Source organism: Lissotriton helveticus, chromosome 3_1 (genome assembly GCF_964261635.1).
Source record: "Lissotriton helveticus chromosome 3_1, aLisHel1.1, whole genome shotgun sequence".
In the NCBI taxonomy this organism is placed as follows: domain Eukaryota; kingdom Metazoa; phylum Chordata; class Amphibia; order Caudata; family Salamandridae; genus Lissotriton; species Lissotriton helveticus.
This window is the reverse complement of record NC_136061.1, coordinates 1,963,370,558-1,963,392,632: the sequence shown is the minus strand read 5'-3', so window position 1 is coordinate 1,963,392,632 and position 22,075 is coordinate 1,963,370,558. Positions and strand designations below refer to the sequence as shown.

The window sequence follows — 22,075 nt, the reverse complement described above, 5'->3', positions numbered from 1 at the left end:
GCCAGATCCTCCCTGGACTAGAAACAAGCCTCCTAGTACAAGTTTCGGCCTTTCAGCCCTCATCAGCCAGGATAGCTTGACTCCAGTGGCATGGAGAGCACAGGATCCACGTCTGGGCATACCCGTCACACTCAGGGTCACAAATGCAAAAATAACAATTGATGGACAGAATGCAGAACAATGCCATACATTCACCCCAGTACAGAGATTTGGGCCTAAATCCCTTGTTTGTTTGCTCAACATGCCAATCCAGTTTGGACCCAGCCATATGCAAATCAGTCTTGACCCTGCTCCTAATGGGAACAGTGCATCCTGAATTGCCAGTCCAGGTCCTCCCTGGACTGGAAACAAGCATCCTAAGAACGGTTTCAGGCTTCCAGCCCTCATCAGCCAGGATAGCTTGACTCCAGTGGCATGGAGAGCACGGGACCCATGTCTGGGCATACCCGGCCCACTCGGGCTGACAAATGCAAAAAGAACAATTGATGGACAGAATGCAGAACAATTTCATACATTCACCCCAATACAGAGATCTGGGCCTAAATCCATTGTTTTTTTGCTCACCATGCCAGTCCAGTTTAGACCCAGCCATATGCAAATCAGTCTTGCAAAAGAACAATGGATTTAACCCAGATCTCTTGACTGGGGGTGAATGTATGATTTATTCAGCACTCCGTCCATCATTTGTTTGAGTAGCACTTTTCACACTAAGTGGGATGGGTATGCCCAGACCTGGGTCCCTTGCTCACTGTGCCACTGGATTCAAGCTAGCCTGGCTGTTGAAGGGTAATACCCAGAAACTGGTCCCAGGATGCTTGTTTCCGGTCCAGGGAGGACCTGGGTTGGCAGTTTGGTCTGGGTTGTTCCCATGAGGCACAGGGTCAAGAATGATTTGCATATGGCTGGGTCTAAACTGGGGTGGCATGGTGAGCAAAGGAACAATGGATTTAACCCAGATCTTTTGACTTGGGGTGAATGTATGATTTATTCAGCATTCCGTCCTTCATTTGTTTGCGTAGCACTTTTCACCCTCTAAGTGGGATGGGTATGTCCAGACGTGGTTACCTTGCTCACTGTGCCACTGGATTCTAGCTAGCCTGGCTGATGAAGGGTAATACCCACAAACCAGTCCCAGGATGATTGTTTCCGGTCCAGGGAGGACCTGACTTGGTAGTTCGGTCTAGACTGTTCCCATGAGGCACAGGGTCAAGACTGATTTGCATATGGCTGGGTCTAAACTGGGGTGGTATGGTGAGCAAAAGAATGATGGATTTAACTGGGATCTCTTGACTGGGGGTGAATGTATGATTCATTCAGCATTTCCGTCCATCATTTGTTTGCGTAGCACTTTTTGTCCTCAGTGAGGATCATAAACTTTGAAGATATGGTACATACACCCTACCCATAATGCATTGAATGGAAGACAGTACCCTAGTACATCCAATATATACAATTAGTAGCTTTGAAATGTTTTATTTTATTTTATTTTTATTTATTTTTGTGACTAAACAATTATTATATTAAGTCTGATTAAGTTGTACTCTATGTGGAGCTGATGAAGGGAAATTATAGAAGGTCTATTATAAATGTAAGATGTGTAAGTGTAGTACCGCAGGCTGCGCCTAAATGTCCATAGTTCGCATCTTAAACTTTGAAGATGTGGTAAATCCACCTTACCCATAATGCTTTGCATGGAAGACAGTACCAGGGTACATTCAATATGTACAATTAGTAGCTTTGAAATGTGACAAAAGAATTATTATATTAATTCTGGATTAGGTTGTACTCATATAAATGTGAGATGTGCTATCGAGTAAAGTAACCACTGCCAAGCTTGCTTAGGACCAAGTGCGTGTCCTGTCTAAAGGCCTTTAAGAAAATAGTGCCTTACGGCTGTAATATATATTTATGTGTATATATATTTATGAAGACAAACAACCAACTTCCACAGAGTGATCCATGGGAGAAGACACAGACTCGAGACAGGTAAGATTTGGCATCTGTTTTATTTGATCAGATCAGCCTCATTCCCAAAGTTTTAAAAATGAGACGCGTTTCGGCTTACTGGAAGCCTTTGTCAGTCAATATTTATATATATATTATTTTTTTTCACTGAAAAAACAAAGGTTACAGGGAAATTATAGTTAGGCTCACATCTTAGTAGGTAATATGGTGGTCGCCAGTAGGTAGTGATAGTTAGGACTATGTTTCCATAGGAAAAGCGATTTTTGACTTGCCTATATCTTTAGTGCCGTTTGACAAACCTTTATGAAATTTTCCCCAAAAACTAATTCTGGTGATTCTTGTTGCGCATGGAAAGTTCAGGGCGATCTGTCAAGCGGGGGCCGAGAAAAAGGGAGAGGTCAAAAAAGTGTTTTTCCCATGTTAACATGTACATGACCACAGCCCGAACCGTTGGACGGAATTTCACCAAATTTGGCAGGAAAAGTAGCTCTTGTTCCAGAAAGAACCCTTTTTTGCTTTTTTGTTATTTGGTATAAACCCATTCAGTAGTTTGAGAAATACTAAAGAAAAAACAAATTTGCATATTTAGGGACGCAAAGGCCCACAAACCCTGCCGTTCTTGTGCTGTGATCTGATTGGCTGCCAACACTACAATCAGGAATTGGTGTCAGCCATCTTAGGACTCTGTTTCAGCCGAGTCCCTGAAAAAACGTTGAAAGAAAAGAAAGGGGGACAGTGTAGAAATATCCTGATCCCTTAACTCTGGTGTTGGTGTCCCAGAGATACCCCACCAGGGCAAAAAAAGCTTTTTTTTTTTAAATCTTCAGCCAAAAAATCATGGAGAGTCCGTGCCTCCAGCAAAAAACAAAAAAAAACAAGAGTGCTTGTTTTGAAATGAGCCCCCAGGTGGGCCAGGTCTTCGGGGTATTATTTTTTAAAAAGGAGGGGAGCACATGAGGCCCCCTTCTAAGGTGCATAGAGCCCCAGGGACCACCACTTCACCAGGGCTCTAGTGATAAAAAAGGAGGGGGCACAGGGCCCTCCTCCTGAGGCTCTATAAGCCTCGACGACCACCAACTTCCCGGGGCTAAAGAAAGAGTAATGGGGTGCTGCGCAGACCCCCCCCCCAGAGCCCCTGGGACTACCACCTCCCCAGGGCTATAAGGCGGTTAAAGGTTGGGGACCCGCGGACCTCCTGAGCCCTAGGGACCACCACCTCCACGGGTCAAAAACATTGCGGCCACTCCTCCTGTGCCTTATACAGCCCGAGGACAACCACCTAACCGGAGCCGGTCCTGAAAAGTAAAGGAGGAGGGCCATGCAGGCCTCCTCTTGGAGCCATTAATGGCCTTGTTTATCGCCACCCCCAGGGCTGGCTCCTGCTATATACCGGGGTTCACACCCCCTGAAATAGCTGTTTGCTTTTGCTTGGCAGGGACGGCGGGGGCCTGGGTAGGCTCCAAGGCACCTAGGGAAACTTGGCCGGGCCATGGGGGATGCGGTTCCCAGGGCCAAAATCGGCTCAGGGAGGGGGGGGAAGCAGCCCCTCCCCTTTTTGAATATATAAATTAAGGCAGAGCACCCAGGGATGGGGGTCACGGGGCCGAAATTGGTTTAGGGAAGGGTGGCTCTGTGGCCCCCCTTCACTGTTGAATATTTAAAAATAAAGGCAGAGCCCCGGGCATGGGGCCCTGGGGCTAAAATTGGACCAGGAAGAGGGGCAGTGCAGCTACCCTCCCCCATTGAACAATGTCCGTGCCCGGAGTAGGTTCCCGGGGTCGAAATTGGCCCAGGGAGGGCGGCACATGTAAATGTACTACAAACAAGTTGTCTGCGTCGCTTAAAAATCGAAAAATATGCCGTGTTTTGGGTTGCAGAAGAGACACAAAGTGGGATGTTTTATATTGCAATAGAAAACCTTTAAATAGCTTTGGTCAGCGACAGCGAGACAGCAGAAGGCAGGTGGGAGGAGAGGGGATTCAGATGCAATGCTTTTTAGTGGGTGAAAGAAGTTGTTGGAGGAAAGGTGATTGGTGAGCCCACTGAAATCAATCCTCATGGGTTTTGTCAAAGAAGAGGAGAAGGGAGGCAAAGAGGAAGGTGGAGGGGCTGAGAGATGGCGATGGTTCGAGGGGGAGGAAGACAGGGAGGAGACAACATGACAGAGATAAGGGGGGGGGACACAATGATTGCTGGAGGGGAAGCGGGAGATAAAGAGATAGTTGGAGGGAGGCAGTTCAGATGTATGGATGAAGGGGGAAAATTATATGTAGAGCGAAGGAGGGGTCCAAGTACTCTTAGGAGAGGAGGAGGAAGACTAAGCGATAGCTGGAGGGAAATAGTCATGGTGGAGGGAGACTGGGTGACGGGGGGATAGTTGCGGGCACTAGGGAGATGGGTTATAGTTGGCAGGGGAGCGAGACAGAAAGTAGGCAGGAAGAGAACAGACTGATAGCTGGAGGAGAAGAGGTTGGGAGGCTGATAGGGTTGGAGGTTGAGAGACAGGTTGATGGAGGGACATTTAGGCACACTCTGATAAAGTGGAAAAACAAAGTCCCAGATTGCAAATTCTTGTTGGCTGAAGTGCCAGGGCTGGTAATTACAGATCACATCAGGACCCTTGACAGCGTCACCCCTTCTCTGTAGTTAAATGCCACTGTACAACCTTTAGCCTGTCACATGTGTACATGCATAGTTTAAAGTTACTTGCATTAACTGAGCTACAGAATATTATTTGAAAATAAGCATTGGCAAATCCAATAGGTTGCGCCTATGTGAGACATTGGCTTTGCCAATGTGTATCACCATCTTATATAGCAGCGCAGCTGCTGTGCAGCATGACTGAACGTTTTTTTTTAAACAGCACTTTGATGGGCCAGTGCTGGCCATGTCACAGCACATTTTTTAGTGCTGCGAGGTTAGGCAACTGGAACTGGGGTAGCAGAGGGGGCAACAAGGACATCAATGATGTGTGTGATAAAAAAGCACTATGATGTAGCCACCACTGGCCACATGACAGTGCTTTTTGTTTTGGCAGTTTTGAGGGACAACACAGACAACGAAGGGAGGGTGGGTGAGAGGGGCAACACTGATAATGGAGGAAGAGCTGGTGGGGGCAACATGGACAATGAAATAACGGCTGACGGTGGCTACACAACAGCCAGCGAATGGGCGGTGGGTGGTTAAGAACATGGAAGGGGAGAAGTATACTAGGGAGACAGCTGAAAAAACACACTGTTGTAGTGTGCTTAAACACAAATCAAAAAGCAGTGCCTAAAAAATGACAGCACTCTTGAAACAGAAGAAGGAGGAGTTCGATGACCCCTTCAAGTCCTCTCGTATCCCAACAAAACCCTCTGAGCCGAGGGATCCGGTAGAAGATGTGCCGGACATCGAGGCCCCGTTGATGCCAGAACCACACAAGGAGGAACAGGAGAACATCTTTGATTACGGGGAGGAAGAGGCAAGCCGGGGAGAGCGAGACAGAGCCGGTTCAATGCTGAGTGGCAGGATCTTGATGCCGAATCTCCCAAGGAACGAATCAACAGCTACCCTTCCAGCAGACATATATGGGGTCCAGCTGGAGGAGGAGAGAGAGGGATCTTGCTTCCTCCTCGAAACCCTAATGTTATCTCCAAAGGCGAACCTATAGCTGCGCATGCTCCTCAGCATTATAGATTAGGGCAAAGAAGCCTTTAAGGAACCTGCTTCTGCTACGGCGATTACTCCTCGAGTGGCAGGCAGCAACGCAATGGAGAATTGCAAACTCCAATGCTCGCCTAAACAGTATTTGCAACTAGTAATGGGAGGAACTGGAAGGACTGATGCAAAATGTCCCAGAGGAGTTCCAGAAAAGAGCATAAGAAGTCATGTAGGAGGGCAAGAATATCACCAATGCCTGCCTCAAATCCGCACTGGATGCAGCGGTTGCCACAATCAGACAGCTGTGCATGGGCACCAGATTGAGGAGGCACACATTGCTCAGGATTTCCGGATTCAAGGCTGTGGTACAATCCTTGGTGATAAACATGTTGTTTACAGGGGAGGTTCTATTCAGGATCGCCGTGGACGAGGCACTCCAACAAATCAAGAAAGACCACGAAACAGCTAAGGCCATGGGGGGCTTACAGTTCAGAGGGTGCTTCAGGAGGGGAGTTGCACCCAACTGAAGACCAGCAGAAAGAGCGGATTTCTCAAAAAACCAGCAGCAACACCAACAACAGGTTTTTAACCAGAAGGCCACACAGCAACCTACCCAACAGCAGTAGCAACATCCGGCAAGGTCGTCCTTTTGCGGAAAGCCCAGAGGTAGGGGACAACCTGCGAAGGAAGGAACTACTCAGTCGACCAACAACCTCACCACACAACACCAGTGGGGGGAAGAATAGGAGTATTCCTCCAGGATTGGAGTTCAATAGCCTCAGACAATTGGATCTTAACCATCATAAAGCACAGCTACTGCATAGAAATCACAAAGCCACCTCCTCATATTACCCTAAAGACAAAAACATTAAGGGAATAAGAAATCATACAGTTGCGAGAAGAGGTCAAGGAACTCATCAAAAAGCAACCCATACAAAAAGTCTCACAAAGGGAAGCAGGCAGTGGCATCTACTCAGCATACTTCCTAATATCAAAACAAGACTTAACGCTAAGACGAATCCAAGACCTCAGGTACCTAAACAAGTTCATACGTATGCAACATTACAAGAAGTGATTCCACTCCTAAGGGGAGACTATAGGCCACAGATCTAAAAGACGCATATCTTCACATACCAATGAACCACAGGCAACAGAAATACCTCAGATTGGACTGCAGTGGCGTAACATTAGCCCCCGCAGCCCCCGAGCTCCAAAGGGCCTCCTCTGGCAATTTTGCAGGCCCCTGGCCTGAGAGCTTTAGACTGGGTCACGGGGGAGGGGGCCTCCATGTACTTTGCAGGGGATCCTTCCTCATGTTTCGTTTTGCTACTGGCGGAAGGAGTACACAACCAATTCTGAGTTTTACCTTACGAGATAAAATCTGCACCAAGGGTGTTCACAAAATGGCTATGTACAGTGGCCGCACACCTGAGGAGAAAGGGTATACATGTCTACCCATACCTCAATGACTAGTGGGTAAAGGCAAACTCAAAAAAGCCACAGGGACGTGCAAACAGTCATCAGAACACTCCAGAAACTAGGATTTACTATAAACCACGAAAAGTCGTCACCACTACCAGAGAGAGTAAATGTGTTCCTGGTGGCAACATTTGACTCAAGGACAGTGTGAGCATATCAAGTCCCCAAGACAGCATCAGATTTGAATAACAGAGGTGTCTGGAGCCCAGTGGAAGCTGTGAAATACAAACTACATGGAACTAAAGAGGGTCTTCCTAAACCTGAAGGCATTTCAGGTGCATGTAAGGGGGCAGGCAGGCTTAGCCAGACAGCCAATACACTGGCTATGTTTTACCTCAACAAGAAGGGAGGAACAAAGTCATTCCCACTGTCAAAACTAGCGCAGGAAATATAGAAGCGGGCTGTTCAAAAGGACAAGACCCTGGTAACAATACACCTTCCTGGGAAGCAGAACACTGAAGCAGATAGTTTGAGCAGGCAAGAGAACACCTCCCATAAATAGAAGAAGAAGTAGGAAGTGCTGGACGTAGTGTTCGAGCAGCAGAGAACACCAATCAAAGACCTGTTTGCAACCCAGGAAAACGTAAAGTGCTTAAACTTCGTGTCCAGGTTTCCACACCCCCAGTCTGAGGGGAATACCCTGTCGATAAACTGGTCAGGGAGATTTACCTATGCCTTTCCACTGATTCCCCTTTTCTGAACAGTTCTGGACAAGGCCAGACAACCAGGAATGTCACTCATACTAGTTGCCCCACCATGGCCCAGATAAACAGGGTACTCGGATCTATTAGAGATGTCCAATAGACAAATCAAGGCAAGTCAGAACCTGGTAATCATACAGAACAGAAAAGAATGTCATCCGGAGCTAGCCACACTCACCTTAGTGGTGTCCCTCCTGAATACCTGGAGTGCCCCCCCAGAACAATGGATATTCTGAGGGAGGCAAGCAAACAAAGCACCAGAAAGTGCAACACAGCCAAGTGAACCAGATACATGCACTGGTGCAGAGACCAAAGAGGAGTAGAAAAAAGGACCGAACATGAAATAGTGCTTACATACCTTATTTACCTACTGGACTGCGGCCTAACCTACACTTCATAAAGGTACACCTGGTCGCCATAGTCGCTTATACCAGGGGAACTACAGGTATCAGCCTTTTCACACAAACAGAAATGAAAAGATTTCTGAAAGGATCAAAGAGACTGGCACCACCAAGAACAGCACCATTGTGGAACCTGAATTCAGTGCTCACGGAGCTCATAACAGAATCATGTGAACCAATCTACAAGACGCAATTGAAGCACCTAACCTTAAAAACAGCTTTCTTAATAGCCACCATGTAACTCTGCAGGGTCAGCGAACTGTAAGCGCTGACAATCCTAAATCCTTACCTTTAAATACACAAGCACAAGGACTTCCTGAGAACTAAGCCTCACTTCTTACCGAAAGTAGTATCACCTTTCCAAGTCAACGAGAGTATCCAACTACCAGCCTTCTTTCAGGACCCAAAGACTCAAGCAGAGAAGGCCCTTCATACCTTGGATGTACGGAGAGCACCTCAAAGAGACGAAAACAATCTGGAAGGAGAACCAGTTATTTCCTTCGCTAGGGCTAGCAGTGGTACAACAGCAACCAAAAAGACAATTGTGCAATGAAATGGATAGTGGAAAGTTTCAAAATATGCCATGCAAGGGCAGGGAAGACCTTGCTCATGTATCCTATGGCACACTCAACCAGGAAGAAAGTCGCAACCCTAACATTCCTGGCAAACGTACCGCTGGTCGACATCTGTAGGGCTGCAACCTGGGCTTCTACGCACACTTTTATGAAACACTACTGGGTAGACACACATCTGAACAAGGAAGCGCAGGAGGGACAGAGAGTACTATGACTCCTGTTTGCCAATTTACCCTCTTTGCATCCCATCCTTCCCAGAAAACTAAACACTGCTACGTAATCAGATGCACAGCTTGTGAATCCAGAAAAGGATACATGCTGCAAAACGAAATGGTTACTTACCAGTAGGAGGAGTTTTGCAGCACGAAGAGTTTTCTGGATTTACATGCGACCCTCCTGCTTCCCTAGAGGGGAAAGCAAACGGGCAAGAAGAATCAGAGATTCAAGACAAGAGGAAGTTTGAAGACTAAAAAAGAAGAAGGGAGAAAGAGAGAAAAAAGAATCTGAAGGTGGTGCCGATGTACAGGAACTTACGGGACGCCATCTGACATCACACAAGGGATAAACTTACCACCAAATGGTGGTCAACAACACCCGCACACAAAGGAAAAAAACAGGAGGACCCAACACAATTCCGGACCCAACCACTAGATTGCGGCATAGATGCACAGCATGTGAATCCAGAAAACTCCTCAGGCTGCAAAACTACTCTTGTAGTTCTGGTTATTAGTACCAAAAAACTGGTACTGGTAACCATTTTGTTTTCAAATGCGTTCGGTAGGAAGGAGCCTCTGTCCCAACCATAAAGACAAGACAGTGGGCCCGATTCACAGACTACTTATGTTCAATTTAGCTTGATTTGGGAGTACAAGGTATTCATAAAAGCTAAACTTGCACTTATGTATCAATTTACTCATACACAATATTGTCTTGTGACGGTGTAACACTGCATATGAGCAAATTCTACTCTGGTAAGAGGAAGAGGACATTGCTGGGAGGGTATGCCTAGGAAAGATTGTGAACAACAACAAAATTGATAGTTTGTAAGCATTTTTTGCAGAATGGCTTGTCAAAATAGAAGTAAATCCCTTTCCAGTGTGGATGAAAAAATGAACAGGCCTAATCTATATGGGTGTAGGGTGAATGTTTCCTGAAGGGGAGAAATATGTTCTGTATAAAAATAGAAAAAAGTAGTACAACACACGTCGAAAGGCATCTCAGATGCATAGTTGTACACTTTCCACAATTTTGAATTCAGAAATACATCCATATCACCATAATACAGACATCTCAAAGAATTCCTGGAGTATTCGAGAAGACCTACAAGTTTTAGCAAGTTCCCTGTAGTTCTCTTTGAAACACTTGTCATTTCCCACAATCGGCAAATCTGCACCTATCGAAGGTAGTAAAACTGCTAGAGGAGACCACAATGCTTTGTGAGATAGGCCCATTTGGTTTTAATTTGTTGAGTTGAAGTGTACAGCAGTTTTTCCCCTGGGGTTACTGCCTTGTTTCATGTCGTCAGGACGCCGTCTGTTCTGCCTTAAGGTTTCCCTTTGCAGATCTATGCCAAAAGGTGCGTTATTCCTTTTTTTTTTTTTTTTTTTTTTTTAGGTGCGTTATTCCAATTGGTTCAATGGCATCCAACTGAGAAGACAACTCCCATGATACATTAGGCTGTCAAATGAGCACCCAGGACTGATAAAGTACCACCCTGCCACCTGCTTTGTATGATCTTGGACAATGCTTAGAAGCAAACTACGCGGACAGTTACTGAAAAAATCATGGAGACCATTTTTGATGCTGTTGCTACGCCAAATTGGGCCAGCAAACAAATGTTTTCAAAAATGACGGCTATGGAGCACTGAACAGCAGGTTCACTTACGCCATCACAAGGAGAGAAAGAGAGATGGGTCAGTTTGCTAATGTGAAGCTTGATTTTCAGTGTCAGAGGGTCTTTGGAAAAGTGGAATTCAGTTGACAACGCGCAAATATGACAATTGGTCCAAGTCATGTGCGACACTTTCAGCCAGCCCTGACTTTTTTGCCAACAGTACGTTGCTTCTTTTGTTTTAACACTGTTCAAGATGGTTTAAAAATTCCCGCATGTAAGGGAGGGTTGATAAAGCCCTGAACAGGCCAATGTTGGCACACATGACATAGTGCACCTTTATGCATTCCAAGCTTTCTAGCCACCATCACTTGGCATAATATGGCTTCTGTCATACTCGCTGCATGCTAACTCTAGGTTTATGAGTCTCAAACCAGGAACTGGTGTTAGCTAAAAAGAAAAAAAGTCAGGGTTTGATGCAGGGATGACGTATCGCACCGACTAGGTGACAAATGTGCAAATTAGGGGTTTGTTTCACGTGGACTCAACCTCCTCCTGTCAATGCATCTCTCTCCCGTGCCACCGCCACAAGCCCTCGAAGTGGAGTGCTTCGAATCCTACGTAGTTATATATTTACAGAGAAATAGAGCCAGTGGAACGGCAGAGGGGCGTGGGAAGGGCTTAATCCATTTTGAATAATCGGGACTCTGGGAGAAGGCTCCTCCTCCGTTCCCACGGCCTCCCTCCCTGATCTTCCCTGCTTCCTCGGGCCCAGGGGGGTCTATAGCTGGGCCGAAACAGGTGTTTAAGTGTTATTTATTCAAGAGCACACCTGGGCTTCTCCCGGTCCCTTCCTTGGGTCTGCTCCACGGCTGACAGGTGAGCTCTCTAATTGCAGGTGAGAGCTTACCTGTCACTCCCGAGGACGCTTTAATGAAAAAAAGCCCTTCCGCAGGTGTGGTTAATGAGAGGACCAAGAGGGCGCGTGAGGTGAGGACCAAGCGGGCGTGTGAGGTGGGTGCCAGTGAGCACAGGTAGGGGTCACGAGCAATCAACCAATCAATCGATTTAGTTAAATTTGATATTGACCTCGGCTTTGGGTTTACAAATTCTTAATTTCAATATATAAAAATGTAACTCTGTTGTAATACAAATTGTAAAAAATAACGGACATATTCCTATAGTTAAACATGTTACAACAGCCAGCATCAACGTCAGAGAGTCTTTCACATATTTTACACTAAATCCTGAACACAGACCTCTGGTGCAGGACACACAACCAGTAAACGCTGGAGATCAAGTTCTCCAAGATAACATACATCACAAGATCCTCTACTTTGTCAAGAGGCTAGGGGTCACTTCCTGCAGCTCTGCATGTGAGCCGTGCTCTCCATAGCATCGTTGCACTCACTAATCACACCCAATCGCAAGATTCTTACCTCAAGTAAAAGCAGATCAACTGAGCCAAATATTATTGTGTATGAAATCCTCACACGGTCCTTGCTTCTAATAACACCTCAAGGCCTGAGATGTTTGAACCCCCAATAGAATTGCACAAGCAAAACGACACATCCCAGAATGCAGTGTCACTGAATGCATCCACCCACCCCAGAATGTGGTGTCACTGAATGCATCCCCCCAGAATGCAATGTTACTGAATGCATCCCCCAGAATGCAATGTTACTGAATGCATCCCCAGAATGCAATGTTACTGAATGCATCCCCCAGAATTCAGTGTTACTAAATCCATCCCCCCAGAATGCAGTAACTGAATCCATCCCACAGATTGTGGTGTTACTAAATCCATCTCACGGAATGCGGTGTTATTAAATCCATCCCCTGGAATGCGGTGTTATTAAATCCATCCCCTGGAATGCGGTGTTATTGAATCCATCCCCCCAGAATGCAGTGTTACTGAGTCCATCCCCCAGAATGCAGTGTTACCAAATCCATCCCCCCAGAATGCAGTGTTACTGAATCCATCCCCCCAGAATGCAGTGATACTGAATCCATCCCCCAGAATGCAGTGTTACTGAATCCATCCCCCCAGAATGCAGTGATACTGAATCCACCCCCCGGAATGTGGTGTTATTGAATGCAACCCCCAGAATGTAGCGTTACCAAATCCATCCCCCCAGAATGCAGTGTTACTGAATCCATCCCCCCAGAATGCAGTGATACTGAATCCATCCCCCAGAATGCAGTGTTACTGAATCCATCCCCCCAGAATGCAGTGATACTGAATCCATCCCCCAGAATGCAGTGTTACTGAATCCATCCCCCCAGAATGCAGTGATACTGAATCCATCCCCCAGAATGCAGTGATACTGAATCCATCCTCCAGAATGTGGTGTAACTGAATGCATCCCCCAGAATGCAGTGTTACTGAGTCCCTCCCCCAGAATGCAGTCCTACTGAAAGCAACCCCCAGAATGCAGTTACTGAAAGTATCCCACAGAATGCAGTGTTACTGAATACATAGCCGCAGAATGCAGTGTAACTGAATCCATTCCCCAGAATGCAGTTACTGAATCCATCCCACAGAATGTGGTGTTACTGAATCCATCCCCCAGAATGCAGTTACTGAATTCATCCCCTAGAATGCGATGTTACTAAATGCATCCCCCAGAATGCAGTGTTACTAAATCCATCCCCCGGAATGTGTTGTTATTGAATGCAGCCCCCAGAATGCAGTGCTACTGAGTCCATCCCCCAGAATGCAGTGTTACCAAATCCAGCCCCCCAGAATGCAGTGTTACTAAATCCTTCCCCCCAGAATGCAGTAACTGAATCCATCCCACAGAACGTGGTGTTACTAAATCCATCCCACGGAATGTGGTGTTATTAAATCCATCCTCCGGAATGCGGTGTTATTGAATACAACCCCCAGAATGCAGTGTTACTAAATCCATCCCCCGGAATGTGGTGTTATTGAATGCAACCCCCAGAATGCAGTGTTACCAAATCCATCCCCCCAGAATGCAGTGTTACTGAATGCATGCCCCAGAAATGCAGTCACTGAACCCATCCCCCCAGAATGCAGTGTTACTGAATCCATCCCCCAGAATGCACCAAATTTGGCTTGAAGAAAGAACGTGACTCAAAATTATTTTTGAGCTCTTACTGTAATAAATGTGTCAGCTGGGCTTCTAAGGATTTATTTTATATATTTCTGGATAGAAACTATAGGCAAATTTGACTGGCTATAACAGTTCTCTCCATCATGCTTGCGGTTCTCGAACACTCAAGAGCAGTTTGTGAATTGGTGTCATCTTACTCTGTCACACTTGAACATTTTGTGCTCGATGCCACAAGGCAGTGAGTACCGCTCTTGAATACACGCCATGGAAAAAAAATCAGGGATGATGAGAGGGGTCACACCCAAAACTCAGGGGGTTCAGGGTCGATCCCGGGAGTGTTGAAATTAAACTTATGTAAAGAAAGATATATAAATTGGCACATTAAATTCGAGAACCTTAATCAGTTGTTGAAAGTATTCGAGAACCACAAAAAATGGGTTAGGCCTACAAAGAGTCAAAGAGATGACAGAACTCAGAAGGCCGGTGGATGGTGTTTGTGTCTAAACCTTGTTGCGGGCTTTGAGGCCAAGGGGAAGTTGCACAGGTCCTCGCTCCAAGCCATGTCCAGCAACCGCAGTCTGATACAAATGACCAAAGTCCATGGACAAAGGGTCATGGACTACATACTGGGCACATGAGATGCGAAAATGCCATGGGCTATGACCAACACCGATGCAGGCAACCATAAGTGCAGGGTGTGCAGTCAAGAGGTGTGGGTGCAAGCAAGGTGAGGTCACAGGCCACAGCCTGCGTCCAGGCCACTGTGCACAACTGTAGTTAATTCGGAGTGGGCTCTGCAGCCACAGGGAGTGGGCTCTTAGGTGCATGAACTGTGTACTGGTTATGGCTGAAAGCTAAAGCCATAAATCAATGAGGGGGGAGAAGAAAGGAGTTGTGATTCATTCAGCTTCCTTGTCATAATATCCAAAATCAAATGGGGAATGAATCACTCGACCTGAGTAGCCAGGGCTAGCAACTTTGTAATCAGAAGCCCTCAATAACGTTTGGTAAGGTTGTGAGGCGGTATCTCTTGGTTCTCCGCCTAGTCTACAAATGTGTTAGCGTCATCATTGGGCTCCCTTTTGTAGTTCGCTTACCTCCACCAGGAGGAATACCACTGGTTATTGCAGTAGTGATTAGAGATGTAATGAAAAGTGCTTAAGTGAGGTGAATTGTTTTAAAAAACTTGTATATCCTTGACAACATTTTTGAGTAATGAGTCAGGAATCAAGTGCTAATAAAAACAAAGTGGTGCGTGTATGGACGAGTTACTAGTCCTACGCAATACTAGTGTCCAGTGAATAGGTCGACATGTTTCAGCCTGTGTGTACGCCTGGATGGTCGGTGGGGCTTTCTTCAGGACCTCAAAAGGAAGTGTGGAAGTATCTTGTGTATTGCACAAGTACCTAATTGGAACTACACTGGTTCCATTCTGTGTGGAGAGTAAATTATTTCTTTAAGCTCGACATTAAGGGCTTCATCAGGGGGCCGGCGGGCACTTTGTACCTTCTGCTCTGTAGGGTGGGAGCGACTTGTGCTCACTCTTCCCTCGGCGCCCTGGATTCAGCATCATAGATTCTATCGTTAAGCAGCCCGTATATCAAAAGGTACCGTCTCCCTGTTGCCTGAAATAGGCACAATTCCAAAAAAGAGACGGAGACGGGTGGGGTTGATGTTTCGCACATAGTTAAGACGAACCGCATCTTCAGCACCTGTAGTATGGCGCGGTCAATCGTATAGCCGATATCCAGCGGGCGACACATCAACACTACCCGTCTCCTTTTTGGAATTGTCCCTTATCTCAGGCAACAGGGAGACTGTACCTTTTGATATACAGGCTGCTTAACGATAGGATCTATGATGCTGAATAATGGGAAAGGCGCTTTTACTGAATATTGAGCCACTCGGGAATCGCGCTTGAATTTAAAGACATTGGACACTGACACTCGGGGCACTCTACTCATGAACTTCGCTATCCTTATCTGAATACAGTGCCAGATAAAGAGGAGGACCCCCTTATCACGAGGATTATATTACTTGATTTTTATATAAGGATACTGTCGCCAGGAATTTCACTTGTGCTGATTCCCATGACTGTTTGCGAGAACGTGAATGCCCGGGACGACTGAACCCCGGCTACGCGATTTATTGAGGACACTTATATTCCTGTCACACGTTACTAGCACTTAAGTGCCTTGTGTATATGCCCTGACAAAGTTCCCGTGGCACTAGGGGAACGAAACGCATTGGCTGTGCTGCGTTTATGAAAAGAATGAATACGAATAAAGAGAAGAATTTTCAAAAATACTTTCTGCTCAACTGACTTTTTTTGGAGTGCACCTTCCTTCTCTATGGACAAAGATTAAAGTGATATAATTTGAAGAAATAGCTGAAACGAACAGTATTACCAAAAGATTATAACATCAAAATACATCATAAACATTATTTGCCATTTAAATACTTTTTATATCTGATTATGTATAATATGTAGACACGAGAAACAGGAAAAAAGAAGCTGAGACCAGACACTATAAACAATCGTTAAGTGGTACGTAACAATTGGTCAGCCAATAACCCCTTATGTTGAGTCTCTTGCACCAATTTGTGTGATTTTACACAAGTTTTTTTCTCATAGCGCCTTCTTTTCCTTACGTGACCAGTCTGAGAGCACATGATATAATTCAGCTCAGGATATACACTATACAAAACGTCACTCTTGTATGGTCTAATAGGCACTAATATTTCTTCACATGTAACAACATTGGCCGTACACACAGAGAACATGACAAAATTATAACTTTTGGCAATGTCATCCGAGCACCCAAGTATTCTTGAATGTTTAAAGGTTTCTGTTCAGACACTATTATTTTAAATAATTATTTCCTAATCAACGGATATGATCTTCTGTATTAAACTGAAATACAAATGTTGTCAAAATAACGTTTTATTTCAATTTGAAAGAGTGGTATCATATTTTGACGTGCCAGTAGTTGCATGCTTACACCCCAAATCATGAGACTGCTCCTCTCTTGCTGTGGCGCTTTGGCCCAAACCCTCTGTTGTAATATGTAGTTTGTCCCACATGTTCTCTTTCGAGTAGCAAGCCACTAACATCATGCACAACATGAAAGTTTTCACAAGCGCAGGCATTGGGAGAACCAGCATGATATCTGAGGATCACAACTCTACAATGTGTGCATCAGAGCAATATGCTGGGTCTAACAATGCTTTGTTCTGCCACAAAGATCCAAGAACCTAAAAACCCACTTTGTAGCCTCTAAGTCTAAGGTGTGCCGGACGCAGGTCTCCCTGGGCAAAAGCTATCAGCAGCATTTTTTTTGGAACAGTGGTGGCCCACCACATACAGGTCCCACGCGAGGGGGGGATAGGGAGTTTGTAGATTAATAGGAGGAATCCCAAGAGAAGCTGCAGCCATCACATCAAGGGCTGTAGGGGGCACTGGATAACCCATGTCAACACACCCTAAAACACACCCAGCAGAGATTGAAGTGAAATGGCTTCTTCTGTAATGACTGCAGAAATGTACTTGCTAATAGGGAGAATGTTGGTGATAAACTGAACTACAGTCACAGAGAACCATGATGGGGCATGTTTCTGGCCTTTTTGTTTTGTTCCTGTACCAAGTTCCGAACTGCCCTTTTTAGGTAGGAAATCCCAGAGTTTAACTGGTTTTTTTATAGGTTTTTCTGTGATCTTTAAAAAAATTGGCTGATGTTGAATAATCCAATAGCAGATGTCACTAGTGATGTCATCGCAAAGGTTATCTGGGACATTATGTGTGATGACATGAGCAGTGCATGTGAATTTTCAGTTCCATTGTTCGCCATACCTGGTGCATTTCTTTGGTGTTTAGATTGTGCACAGTAACCATAAGGTATATTCAAGTAAGGCTTGTTAGGCATCCACATAGCACTCACATGCAAACACATGCACGCATGCACAGTCCTGATAAAAGAACAGAGCCCACACTAGTTGATTAAACTGCAAACTCCTAGGTGCAGCCTCCTCTGGTGTTCACACTGGCCAGAGCACTAGGGGCAGGCCAATGAGACGCAGAACAGCTTACCTTGGACCACCAGCCTGCCCTGGGCCGTCCTGCGCACCCTGGTGCCGGGTTTGTTGGCCGCACACACGTAGATCCCAGAATGCTGCACGGTGAGGTCGGAGATCATGAGGTTGCCCGTTCCAAGCACCTGGATGCCCTCGACGCCGATGGGGCGGCCATCTGCGGAAGAAAGAGGAATGCACAGAAAGTGTTAATAAACATTTGGAAAGGGTGAACACTGCCCAGAGACAAAGAATGGGCAAGGACCTGGCGCGTCACTCCCTACTACTAAACTAAGCTCTCCAGTGGAGGTTGTGGATGATGAGGGGCCTGGGCAGTGGGTACATCACTTCTAAACCCAACGCATGTGATGCCAGTGGTCCTGAGGCCGGGCGGGAGAGTAGCTAGTCATTTAGTCAACATTAAAAATGGACCCACACGCTCACCAGTAAGGTCAGCCCTTCTTGCACTGCCAGTTGGCCCAATAAGCCAGTCCGACCTTGAGAATGACCCACCTTGAAAGGAGCAAGGACATGGGGACTAACCACTGCTGGAATTAGAAAGCATTTTCTCTGGAAAGCTGGGGCTGTGACAGTGAAAAGGGTGGGGAGTCACGTGGGGCAGAGTCTGCTTTCAACTGAACACATTTATGGGTTTTTTTTAAACCCTGCCACAAAGAAATTTGCAACAGGAAGAAATGAGACACTAGGTCTGTTGTGCCTGATTAATTTGGTCAAAAAGAGGCCGCTTTTTATAATAAAGAGCACCTGTGGCAGAGATCTTTGAGTGCCCAGCAATTAGTGTAAGGAACGAAGCGGGCCCCCAGGCTGTTTTAAATATAAAATTCAGCAATGATCCGGGTTCAGTGCGCCCCACTTGTGTCTCTGGGACTCGGTGCCACAGCACCTGCTGCGCCAATGGGAACTACTTTCCCAGGCGGCGGATGTAGGGGCAGCTCACCCTCGTCAGGCTTATTTTCTCTGTCTTAATCACCGCAATGAACTGAAACCTCTTTGGGGTGCGCTGGAGCTGAAACCTGCGCACAGGGCTCGACCGGGGAGCCCCTGAAAGCGCTTCATACAAACTGAATATGCAACAGTTGCGGCGCCCCTCATTACTTCTCGCGACAAGATGTAGCGACTTGCAACGGCAGCTAATGGGGCCCCCGCCTGGACAAAGGCCGCGCCCCGGGCGGGCCGCGGAGGCCGCTTCCAGAAGGACGGGGCAGGGTCGCGTGGGCTCCGGGCAGCCCCCAATTACCATACCCGCTCTCCTACGGCATCCCTCGCCCATTGAGGGGTGAAGTGGTGAAACTCATTCCATTCTCCTCGAAGGCCTTGGAGAAAGGGGCCCCTGTCGAGGTACTGGAGGGGGGGCTCCCCCCGCCACTGGCTTCTGTCTCCAATAAGTTGCCCATTAATTGCCCGCTGCAATTGTGGCACAGTTTATCGCCTGAATAGCCGGATCTCTACCGATTCCCTTCCTGCTGGGTGACCCCTGACAACTTCTGTAGAACAGCATCAGATAATGGCCGGACCTGCTCCGCTTTTGTGCCGGCGTGCACCCCCACCACAAGCCCTTACATACGCACCCCCACTCCATCACTGAATACTGAAGTAATTCTCCTTCAGCGGCCCAGGAACAAGGCTGTGAGGAAAACACTCTTTATTACTGTAAGGGTTCGGGGTCGAGCTGGCCTACAGGGCACTCACTCAGGCAGCGCCCGAAGGGCTGGTCGAACAGGTTAGTATGTTGGGCCGTTCTTCTGGCTGTTTGTGGACTTGTTTTAAGGTCTGCCTGGCCGTTTGTTTTTTACTAAGGATTTCCCTGAAATTAAAACAAACATTGCCTGCAGCAAGCTCAAATCCATGCAGTCTTCCATACGTTGCAAAACACTTATACAGCGTATCTTTACAAGTTCAAAACTGCACCAGTTTGCAAATAAAAGCCACTTTTCACCTAATAATTCACTAATGGGAGCCACGTTTACTTTGGTGCCCGGGTCTATTTTCCGTCCAGTCTGACCCTGTAGGAGGTTTGTTTACTACTAACATGTCATGCCATGGAACCGTCAACGGCGGACAATAGTATCTTGTGCTGCATGCCAAAAATCAGGGCGCGTCCAAGATTTGGGCAGATAAAAGACCTGAAGAACAATGGGTTTTATCAATTTGCTGAGGATCACCACATTTGGCACAGGGAGGCGGGCATCGTAACTCTCCAAGCTCTACTTTGAACTAATTAAACCCTTACACCCAGTGCAGCAGTGCTGTAAAGGGAAAAAAGTAATCCGGAAACCCATGAATTGGCGGTCCAGGGGTGATAATGGAAAGGGGTGTAGTCACGAGGGGCGGAGTCATGGAAAATAGAGTCTGACAGTCAACTTATACATTTATTTTCTTGAAAGTTTTACCGCACAGAAACTGACAACCAGGACGAAGGTGACCGTAAATCTGTTCTGGCTTAATTGGTCAACAAGGGCTACATTTTGTAATATCTTATGGGGTTAAGGCGCCTTCTGCAGGAATCTTTGTGTGCCTAGCAAATCTCAGATGATAATAATAGTGATAAAAGAACTACAGTGGATAATGCATTTGCTGGAAAGATCTGTGTTTCACTGTCATACTTTAGACTCAAAGTAGCATAGAGAGTTAATGTGTCTCCTATAAAGCAAATTGTGTAAGATGCAGGTCACAGATTTTTCTTCTGTGTAGATGGGTCAGTGGGCCACTGGTTTTGACACAGAGATCCTTTTGTTACAGCAGAAAACCACAAGCACAGCATTATGTTTTAAATCCTAACTCACGACCATGCACTCTTAACATACTATCTACCAATATGGACGATATGTTTCTCTTACTGCGTGATATGCAACTTCTAAACTTTCTAACACGTATTGTCTACTGTAACACACCATGTACAATGATCTCCACACATTTTATTTCCTATCAATGAGAGGGAAGATATGGCTTGGCAGTTCTGGCTGGACTGTTCCCATGAGGAACAGGGTCAGACTGATTTGCATATGGCCATGTCTGAACTGGGGTGGTGGAGTGAGCTAAAGAATGGTGATGGCTCCCCGTCAACAACAGGATCACCTTCAAACTCCTCATCCATGCACACAAAGTCCTACACAACACCGGACCAGCATACCTCAACGACCGACTCAGCTTCTACAACCCCACCCGCAGCCTCCTCTCTGCTAACCTCACCCTCGCCACAGTTCCACGCATCCGGAAAACCACCGCCGGCGGCAGATCCTTCTCCTACCTCGCCGCCAAGACCTGGAACTCTCCCTACCAGCTTACGACAGACCCAGGACCTGCTGGCCTTCAGAAGACTTCTCAAGACCTGGCTTTTCAATCAGTAGCAGCCCCCCCTCCTCCTCTCCCCCCAACGCCTTGCTGCCCTAATTATGGAATTAAATGCATTAATAGCACCACCCTTGGGTGATTGTGGAAGATTCGGCGTGAATGATCCAACAATAGGCTTGGGGCAGAGCAGGGTGCAGTTTTACTCAGAGTTCCTGTACACACGTGTCAGGCCCTTCTCCACACCACTGCCCAGAGCTCTGATTTATGCAGCCTAAAATCCTCTAAGTGCTGTAGAAGCACGTCACAAGTAATCACTCAGAGCTACAGCGGGCGGGAGGGCGGAGGCAGGATAGTGTAGGGGCAAAGTCCACCGACAAGCGCTCAGGGCATGTACCAAGGAACTGAAGCAACGAGGATAGGGAGCGAGCGGGGGTTGAGTCGAGCCCGCGAGGGGGAACGACAGTGAGGCGGGTGTAGTATAAGTAAGATAGCAGAGAGAGCAAATGTGAGATTAAAAGAATGAATGAAAAGGTTCCATGTTTATCGAGCGGTTCCATGTCACTGATTAGGCTAGGCACATGTTGTTTCACTGATGTGTATTGTAAGCTAACCTTGAAGTGACCACTTCTTAAAATCTTACCTGAAATGCTTCTGTGTCTGAAATAATGTGGTGAAAGGTGTTCAAGTTGCAGCCAGAACCAATACTTTTCTTGTTATACTCTTATGCCTCTGCACAGCTTGTGAGGTCATTACATTTAAAAAAAATGCAACAGATATCTTGATCGGGGTGTGAACCTATGCTGTCCACTGATAGTTTTCTATTGCTCGGTTCACGCAGGAGACCCCAGAGTGGGCAATGCATACACCTGGTCGGCGAGGGGGCGGGGCTTCAGTAGATTGTAGAAGGGGAGGAGTGCAGGCAGGTGCTGCGTCTGGACACCGGTGCAGTGAGGTCAGTAAGTGTCTGGTGTCTTGTTGAATATTGTGGTTCCCATTTGAGCACAATCTCCCAAAGGGAAGG

General features: G+C 46.5%; 1 protein-coding gene across 1 annotated transcript in view; it reads right to left on the bottom strand.

Annotated features, from left to right (window-relative positions):
* The window catches only part of IGDCC3 (immunoglobulin superfamily DCC subclass member 3), a 362,029-nt gene that overhangs the window by 57,194 nt on the left and 282,760 nt on the right, over positions 1–22,075 (bottom strand). Inside the window, exon 6 of the mRNA XM_078683466.1 lies at positions 17,762–17,920. Coding sequence (XP_078539592.1) covers positions 17,762–17,920 — 159 coding nt within the window. The remainder of the gene's footprint in view (positions 1–17,761; positions 17,921–22,075) is intronic.